General features: G+C 31.6%; 1 protein-coding gene across 1 annotated transcript; it reads right to left on the reverse strand.

Moving 5' to 3' along the window:
* Positions 1-1,458: 1,458 nt before the first annotated feature.
* On the reverse strand, positions 1,459-9,040 carry LOC115719256 (uncharacterized). Its single transcript, XM_030648220.2, has 14 exons — positions 8,356-9,040; positions 7,785-7,963; positions 6,609-6,712; positions 6,116-6,182; positions 5,616-5,705; positions 5,371-5,535; positions 5,127-5,267; positions 4,961-5,038; positions 4,359-4,471; positions 4,206-4,266; positions 3,807-3,974; positions 2,731-2,832; positions 2,062-2,151; positions 1,459-1,936 (listed from the first exon to the last, which is right to left on the reverse strand). The coding sequence occupies exons 1-14, from the start codon at positions 8,636-8,638 to the stop codon at positions 1,874-1,876; spliced, it is 1,704 nt and encodes a 567-aa protein (XP_030504080.2). The 5' UTR covers positions 8,639-9,040; the 3' UTR covers positions 1,459-1,873.
* Positions 9,041-10,006: the final 966 nt, after the last annotated feature.

The raw sequence follows: 10,006 nt of genomic DNA on the forward strand, positions 1-10,006 counted from the left end.
CACACCATTATCATAATATTTTTATTAAATTAATCTACACAAAAGAGATCACTTTGGTGATATTTTGTTTCAATTAATTTAATTAAATATTAGATATCCTTAATAAATTCTAAAACCAAAATTTGAATTAAATTGTTACTGTATTATTATTATTATAATTAAAATTATTATTTATTTTAATAATAATAATAATAATGATAAAGCAAAAGGAAGAAAATAAATGCATCAGATATCAGATGCATTCTCTCTCTCGCAGCCGAGAACAAACTGTAATTGCTATATATATATATAGATAATTCTATCATATATATGGAATAAAAATCATCGCAACATTAAATTACATTACAGTATATATATATATATATCTTACATACTGTAATCAAACGATATTAAATTCTTCACATGCGCACACACAGAATGCACACACATTGATGTAAATGGATAGGGGCGTAAACCATTTACCATATATGTCGACACCATATATATAAATATACACACAGGATGCATATATGTCGACACCATAAACACAATGAAATATAGATTTTGGCATTTATTAAATTGGAAAGTAATTAACTGGAAGACCACAACACTACAATATATTCTCAAGAACTAATTTAGGGATGCTCTTGATACCACATGTTAGAATACTGTAAACTCTGAATATAGCCCTAATTAATTCAAGAGAATCAAACAATAAGATTAAGGAATAGCGGAAGCGTACCGGAGTCCATAGAATCGATCTTTGATTGGTATGATCTTCCAATTTTGCACCAAAACCTTTGAAACCTTATTTTCTTGATGATGGGGTTCAAGAACTCTGGAAAAATACTGATACGATGCAAAATGGGGACCATTACCCGTTATATTACCAACAGACAAACCTGTTGGCAATATTTTTGACTATTTCTATTTGGCCCCTCATCAATATAGAAATTGTCTAATTGGTATCCACATATTAAAATCATAACAATCATGCCCTTAAGTCATAAACTTTATTCCAAAATAGACCACATAAATTTAACTTATTTATTTGATGACCCAACACACATTTTATATATACAATTGTGACCCCAATAAATTCTAACAGTTTCTTCTCTAGGCGTAGCTCCATGTTGTAACTGTGACCAATCCTTTATCCCCTTTTTATTAAAGGATTTTTGGTTGGATAAGTGGAAAGAAAAAAAAATGAATTTCTTCCTTAAGTTGATAGAAGAGAGTTTCCCTACTGCGTTGAAATCTACCATCAATAATTAGGAATCATCTTGCAAAACTACAACAAATTTAAGAGCCTATCATGATATAAATCTTATATTAACATTAGAAACTTAAGTGATGCTCTTGTATTCTTCTTCTACTAACGATATAGTACATAAACACATTGTTTTTTTAGTAAGAGGTATCTTTCCTTCCATGCCTCCTACTTTACATAATATTTAAGCAGAAAAATACCAATAAATATGATAAGAACAAACCAACTTTTTGAGACCATTAATACTCAGTAATTGTACAAATCTTCAACCATGGCTAACCAAATTGAATTAAAGATTTATTTAACTATCTCCTAATGTCTTTGGGGGGTAAAATGCAAGCCACTTCTAATTCATAAAAAATATCCCTTGCACAAGAAAATTTCCAGGGATTATACATTGCTAAAATATGAATCTTTAAACAAAAATTTTCTCGCACCTCAATATAAATAGTTCTCATGAAGCATCTTCTTAACACGAGAGCTACTGAGATCATCGTTCGTGTCATGAACTAGCCAAGACATTGCCAAAAACTATAAATATATAACCTTAAATTTAATCTGAACTACGCGAGAGAATCTTCAGTTCTGCGACTAATGGTTTGGAGTTAATCCTGCCTTGAGTTATCAAGCGGTTTTTACCTTTCGAGAGGGTGGTCTTCGGAATAAACTAATTAGATCATCAAGACCCTGTCAAATAGGATTGTCAGTAATAATTAGGCATAATCAAATGTATCAAAATATTCCATTTAGAGGAGGGAGCTTGTAATCAAAACATTGAAGCAGAGTCATAGTAGGAAGGATAAGAATTATACCCTAGTTGAGATAACAAGAATACTGAATAGCACTATCAAGTAAGATCCCAGAACCAGAAGCAACAACAAGTCAAATGTGACACTAGCAACCTGCAATAGGACAATCGACCATATTAACACTAAGCAGAGTAGCTACCTTCAAAAATTGTTCGACACAACATGAATCGGAACTTTGTTAGGTCTTTTACTACGAGTAATACTAGGAACACTAATTATTTACATTACACCTAGCAATTGCAATGAGACATGACTTTGAACAATGTAACGGTAAATGGCACAGACCCGCTTCGAAATCAGATGTGATACAAAATTACAAATCATGCCATTATTTGTGCTTTTGTTTTGCATTAGATTGCTTTGACTATCATGGCTTTGTAGGTTGTCATTTGGATGATACCTTATCATCTCTTATTACACACTAACCTGTTTTTCTTTTCTCTAGTTTTTTTTTTAAAACACACAAACACAAGGGATGAATGTGAAATATACAAAGCTGAGACTTCCAAAGACCTATTATAATCCATTGCTTTATGAAGTATAACCTCACTAGAAATCCATAAACTCTAACGACTAAAATTACAAAAAAAAATATAAAAAGAGACAAAAAATGGCACATTCAAGAAATCTATAAGAACCAAACTCAAAGGTAAGGTACATAAAGATCAATACCTGATATATGTTAAGTTTAGCTTTAGATAAATCGTAGAAAGTGAACATTCCATCAAACACCTCATGTTGCATATTCACTTCATGGGTATGATCTTCTAATTCCTGTCAATAAAAAACAATAAGATGGATGAAAAGAAAATACTTCAAACTGAATGATAAACCACTTCTATTATTCAAAGGATGAGGTTTTCTTTCAAATTCTTATGGTTACATTCAGTGATTTTGATTTTATTTTTCTCTTAGACTTTTTGCTTTGTCTCAAATTTTTAATGGCCTTACATTTTACAGTACTTGAAACTCTCAACCACATTCTCCCACACAAGTACATTACCATTAAGCCAACGTCAAGTAGCTTGTAGGTTATTCTTTAAACAATACCCTAAAACCAACATGTCTTGTTTAAATTAAAATAACTAAAAAACTATAAGTAAAAAAGAATCTAAAAATGAAATGTATCAGATAAGAGATATAACAAAACCTAGTTTGGTTACTTGATAAGACCACAAGAGAGTAATTTTCTAGAGCAAAAAGAAAAAATAACAAGACAAACAGAAAAGAAAATCTTCCAATTATTATTTGAATATTTGCTTTATGATATAATTATAATTATATAAAAAAATTAGAATTTCATTTGTAATGTGTAGAAAAGTTTTAAAAAAAAAATACAAGAAAACAGTGTGTGAAAACACCCACTGAAAAAAGAAGCCGAACAAAGATAGAATGAAATTAGGTAGAATTGCAAATAACTGCTAATATCTGATAATTTACAAAAATAAATAGCAGTATTTGAAAAACACAAATTCAAAACTTTAGAAATATATGGAAAAAATTACTTGGTTCCACATTTAAGTTCACCCTATCGTGTGTTCATATGTGTATATTAGCTTTAGTGCTTAGAAATCAAGGTGTAAAATCTTTTCATTTTTGTTTGTTTGGATCAGCTAAGTATATAAACCTTGTTAATAATTGAAAATATTATACAGAAATGATTCTACATTGTCCATTGCAACAACATAAACTAAATGAACAGAACACAAAAGAATATAACGCATAAACTATATGAAAAGACAGTAAACCTTTTTCAACGCCAAGATAAACGGATCATTCTTTGGGAGGAACGGAGCCACTCGAGGTGTTCGCGACAGCAACTCCAACCAAGATTTTACATAAAAAGAATTTACTGCTAAACTACTGTTGTCTGCAAATATTTGAATGTTCTTTTCTTGGAAGCCATAAATATGTCTCTGCACAGGACAAGGATGTTGACAAGGTCAGAGAAAGTATTGAGCTCAGACTCGAGAACTTAAAACAATTGTATTTATTTACAATTCTCTGCCAATCATTAAAAATGTTCTACCAGTGAATTTACATTAAAAATGTTCTACTGCATATTCAAATTTAAATCATCATGCTCAGATAGAAATTTAAAATGTCAAGTAGTACAATAAAATGTCATAACAGGAATGTAACCGTACCGCAAGACTCTCAGCAATTAACTTGACACTTTTGATGACCGAAGTTTCATTAACAAAATTTCTGCAGAAAACCAACTTATCAGCAAGTGTTCTTGTACAAACTTACATGAATTCCAGGAATAAGAAGCATCAAGTGAGAACAAGAAATAAAACCTGCTGTCAACTATACCACCCGTTCTTTCTAACAACTCAGGAGCAGCAGAAAGTTCAGAGATAGTGGCTGCAGTAACTCTCAGCTTTGAAAACTGTTCATGCTCCCACGCTACCTATAAATGCAGCAACTTCATCAGCAGGTCTAATAATATACATCAGTAAAACACCAAGTCATAGAATAATAGAGTTCAGAATATATTCTAACAAAATATCAGGCGCAGTCTGATAGATTGCCAGGTCATAGACTCGTAGGAATATATTAGTAATTTCCAAACTTTTTGTTAGAATCCCATGTATTATTGAAGCAGATTTGCCTAGTAGCAATAACAAATTAAACCCAGATACCTAACAATGGAAAATGAAAATGAATTCTGGTTCACCGTAGGTCAGAAAGAAGATGTAGAATATAGTCATATTCAGAAACATATCTCAAAAAAAAAAATAACAAAATCTTAAGTGAATTATAGAAAGCCAATATACTTTCTAAAGTTCCAGGACCCTTGAGCAGTGATGCTAGTGCCCAAATTAGCTCATGGTAATTTAAAATTATCTCATAGAAACACATTAACTACCCTATAACTATTCCATGCTTAAATACTTACTCGAGGATTTGAAATGTTTATCTTCTTGTGTTTCAGGCCTACTTTAACACCCAATTCTTCTGCTACATTAGAGAAACCCTGAAAAAATCATTATGAAACATAAGAATTCAGCACTTTAGCAAGAGCACTTGTAGGTACCACACACGGTAAGCATTTTATATCTTACTTCAAAAATTTGCTTTATGTAAGCATTTTCTGGAGGCTTAGAAACATGAATCCATAATTCATTATCCCATGAGCCAACACTGTTCAAGCAAATAGCGTAGTCAATACTCTCCCGAAGACGTTGATCAACACTCCGAAGCCACTGTAATAGGCAAATTTTACAATAAGAGACTGCTAAAACTATATAAAGAATAAAGTAAATCAAGAAGTGCACACTTTTTCTCTTTGCTTCTTTAAGTGTGTACCTTCTGAGTTCCATTGTAGTTATAGGGTCCACCGGAAGTCAACCCAAACAGTAAATTGTACCTTCCTCTTGTATTGGGATTTGAGTAAAGAATAGAGAACAACCTAGCAATCTCAAGAAGTGCAACAGCGCCACTTCCATTGCTATCACTTCCCACTGATAAACCCTACAAAGAAAAAAAATCTCACACCTTAGTAAAATTCATATAAGTTAATTTTATTTATCAAATCTCATATAGTTACATACCGGAGATGCCCCAAATGTGTCATATGATGCCACTATTGCAATAGTAGGAAGTTGATTATCTCCATCTGTTTTCAATCCCGGCAACCATCCCTGTCACCATCATTCATGAATTACAATAAAAACTCAATTCACAAACACAATTTAGGAGACTCAGTAATTGAAAAAAAAAGAAAAACTCAAGCAAGGTTCTATTTGCACTGAACTATTACAACTGAAGAAAGTTGTTCATATAGTTGGAATAGCAACACAATCTAAAAAACCAATAACAATTGTTTGCGACAACTACCTTCCTATTCCTAATAACAACTAGTACTTGAGATAGAAAAAATAGCATCAAAATGGGTCTCCCAACAACACAAGTAACCATTGTTTGCACTCTAGATTAATATTTGGAAGTTAAGGCTGCGATATTCGGCAACTGCATGTTATTTCCAACAAGAAAACAACTCTATCCCACTGGAGGAAAAGGAATATATAAAATAAATGAAATATTCAAGTACCTGAATGTTTGTTATGGTGGGTGAGACAATCTTTTTAGGTTCTGACACTGAAACAACAAGCTTGTACCTTCAACATATAGGCAAAAACAACAACATTAAAAAATTCTTCAATCAATCTGAAGGAGGTGATGCATGAGTTTCTTTTTCAGCAATGTACATTGCCCTTAACTTAGATAAATGAACTGCAATAGTACACTCTCCCTTTCACTACACAGTATATTTCAACTTCACGTATTAATGGGAAAATCCTTTAAAAAACAAAATGCGGATGCCACACAAGCATTTAGCGTGCAGAAGAGAACAAGATATAGTCAAAGATTACGCAAGCATCTAGTTTACAGTCATACATTGCAAAGTTTTCAATGTTATATAATACATAGAAGAACAAGTCAGTGACAAAAATGTCACAAAATCTATGTACATTAAAGAGCACTCTAGATTGAATCTCCAAAGAAAAAGTCATAATTGAATGGCAACAAAGTTAGACATTTACCCGCCAGTAGTTGCAGTGGCAGGCTGACCAGTGGCATCATTCCTCTTAATATCGGCCAAAACAGCTTCAGTGTCACTATCCTCAAAAGTAAAATACACAGGATACTGATACATAAAAGAAGTGTTAGACACAAGGGATTTTAAAGTACATTCGTAAACACATCCAGCTCTAGTGTAGTGTCACATGACTACCTATCAGACTAAACTATAAAATAATAGCAAAGCAAGATGTATAGGGTAAGAGCAGTTCAAAAACTAATGTTACTATGACATTAAGTCAATTAAATAAAAGAGACTTTACTTCAAAGTTCAAAGTTGTCACAAGATCAACAGTATCCAATGTCTAGTGTGTAATGTTTAAAAAGATTTTTTTAAAGCTAGACTCAGAATGAGGCGTTCAAAGAACACCTTAAGGCTTACGTATTAAGAAAGAGAAGGATCCTAGAAAAGGGGTGACTCAACATTACCATGAGGCTAATGCCTCACTTATTATTCTTGTTTCAGGCCTCTTTGAAGTGTTGTGCCCAACAAAACTAGCAATAACATAAGTTTGGTGCAAAAAAAGTAACTTTCCTAAATATTGGGCCTAAATTAGTGCCTGGAATAGTACTTTATTCATAAAATTAGAAAATACTACATGAAAATACTTGATACTGCTAGTTCAAACATTTAATTGAAGGTTTTTTTTTTATTATTATTATTATTATAAGTATTTAAGTTTGCAATTTAAGAAAAAGATTTTTCATATAAGATTTGAGGCTTGCACCTCGCCTTGAGGCTTAAACTATCTGTGAGGGTGTGTTTATATGGACTCAACAAGCTCGGTCAAATATATACAGACTTTACTGTTTCTTACAAACTACAGGAAAAGGCATTCTGCTGTCTTGCATGCTTAAGAAGGATTCTACAGATTTAAATAAATAGATTCTACTGCAAGCATATTACTAAAGACTGGTATATTAGCATGCAGTATTGGAAAAAAGTACTCGTGGAATGTGAGAATAATTATTCATCTAAGATGGGTTAAAACACTACAAAAAGGATTTAGCTAGAAATAAATTCTAATCCAAACATATAGCTCAGGCCATCACCAATTTACTTTACAAGTGACAAAATAAAGACTACAGTGTCATCATAAGCCAGTAAGAGATCATCAACTTTAAAGGAAATTACTCACTGGTATATTTGAGTGTATGAGTAACTGTTCAAGTTCGTTGAGTACATTCCTGAGCTCCTCACTCCCATGTCCAAGATGATTACTGTCCACGCCGCCGCCGCCACCTCTATTCTCATAATTAAACATCTGGGGAAGTAGAAACAACAACCCCCCAAGAGGTTGTCTTTGAGAAATGTATTCTGCAACAGTGGCCAAAAACAGAAACAAAAATCATAATCTCGATCAGGGTTTATCAAAAATACCAAAACCCAATCAGAATATAGAATCAATACTAAGTTACAGTCACGTACTCAACTAGCTAGATCCCATGGCACTAAACATATTCGATTCAATCCATGATGATCTCTTCGCACAAAGACAAAGCTCAATTTTTTTTTATTTATATACCTCACTAACGCCAATCATCAGCTTTAAAGTAAAAGACTTTTTTTTTCCCTCTCACCACAATAAAATCGCAAGAATCCCAATATCTTGGACTATCAATTCCAATCAATCAAAATTCAGATCAGGTCAAACATTCAAACACCGCAGTACCCCTATGAGTTAGACAAAATGAGACAATTATCGTTACCTTTAACGAATGAGATGTTGAGTTCACGGAGAGGGATGATGAGAACAGTACGGGAGAGATCGGAGGAGGGAGGGAAATGCATAGAAGCAGCGTGGTGGTTGAGTCCAGCGAGTCGAGATCCAAAGGGGACACCAGAGATATCGTATTGAATTAGACGGTAAACATCGACGACTGTAGCGGCATCGCAGAGCTCAGAACAAGCGATGAGAAGGAAGAGGAGTTCAATGACTGGGTAGACGGAGTCCATAACATGGCGGTCCCGAGCTCTCTTTGATGCAGCCATGGTTGGCGATCTAGGGATTGAGTTTCGACGGAGAAAGAGAGAGTAGCAGTAGTAGTAAGACTATATATATATATATATATGGAGTGGAGGAGTTGTGTTTAGTGTTGAGTCTGTGCTTGGTTTGGCTTCGCTGGGTTTTTGGTGGTTTTGGTTTTTTTTTGGCTCTCTCATCGTAAACTCACTGGCCTGACTTTATTTATTATTTTATTTTCATTTTTCTATATTTTTTTTTAATATTTTCACTAATATAAACAAATAATTAAAAAGAGGAAATGTCAGCGATCTAAGAAAAATACCAAATTTTCTATTGAGAAAAAAAAAATACCAAATTTAAGATCGTGGTGTTATGTGGAGATTAATTTTAATTCTCTTTTGAATTTTTGGCATTGTATTCCATTTGCCACCACAAATTAATAACTTTAGTTTTGTTCCATTAGAATTAATTTTGATTGTTCCTTTTTAATTTGTTTTCCTAATTACTTTTTTTTAATCAATTTTCCTAATTACATTGAATATTTGGAATTACATCTATTCATAATTTCGTATTTAGTACTCATAAGACACAAGTATTATTTATTATATATTAAATAAAGTGTGCTTGTTGACTCTAAATCTTTCTTATTAATGCGATTGTGCATAATAAACAACTATGGCAATAAGATGAGCATTTCTAATCATTTTATTAAATTGGTATAAAAATTTTATATTATTTTACTCTAACGACATAGCAAATTATGCACTAAATTTAATGATGTTCTATACCAATTTTGTGTATAACTTTTTTTTTTTTGCATTCTAGCCCTTAGTTTAATTTATTTTAAAAATTAATCCTAAATTTTAGTCCTCAAATTAAAATTCATTAGAAAAGTAATAACTAATTTAATATACTAACATTTAGAAAATACAAAATAATAATATTAAATAAAATAAAAACAACCTCACACTAACACTAAGTTATGAAACTTAAAAGAAACATAAATGAAAATAAATGTGATTTTATTTAAGTTTTCTTTTTTATAAAAATATATATAATATTTAAAATCATATCAATAAAAAAAATATAATATTTAATTGATTTAATAAATATTCTATTTTACTAAATTATTTAAGATTTTAAATTCTTACGAATAGTCGTGATATTATTATATCATAAATTAATTATTTTAAATTATTAATGTAAATAATATAAAATGTAAGATTTTTAAGTAAAATATATTTATTTAGTGTAATATTTAGTATAATATTTGACGAAAATCACTAGAATTGTTTCAACGAAAGTAAAAACTCCACACCAAATTAGTATAGATTTTATATTAAATTGGTGTAACCATTAGAGATGGTCCTCTAGACTTCGGCTTCTAAATAGTG

This window comes from Cannabis sativa, chromosome 2, assembly GCF_029168945.1.
Source record: "Cannabis sativa cultivar Pink pepper isolate KNU-18-1 chromosome 2, ASM2916894v1, whole genome shotgun sequence".
NCBI classification, from domain to species: Eukaryota; Viridiplantae; Streptophyta; class Magnoliopsida; order Rosales; family Cannabaceae; genus Cannabis; species Cannabis sativa.

Coding starts and splice junctions, on each gene's coding strand:
- LOC115719256 (XM_030648220.2), bottom strand. CDS start 8,638: ATGGCTGCATCAAAGAGAGCTCGGGACCGCCATGTTATGGACTCCGTC. Junction 3,975..4,205: donor TAATTGCTGAGAGTCTTGCG/GTACGGTTACAT, acceptor TGTCCTGTGCAG/AGACATATTTATGGCTTCCA. Junction 2,152..2,730: donor CTAAACTTAACATATATCAG/GTATTGATCTTT, acceptor GTCCTATTGCAG/GTTGCTAGTGTCACATTTGA.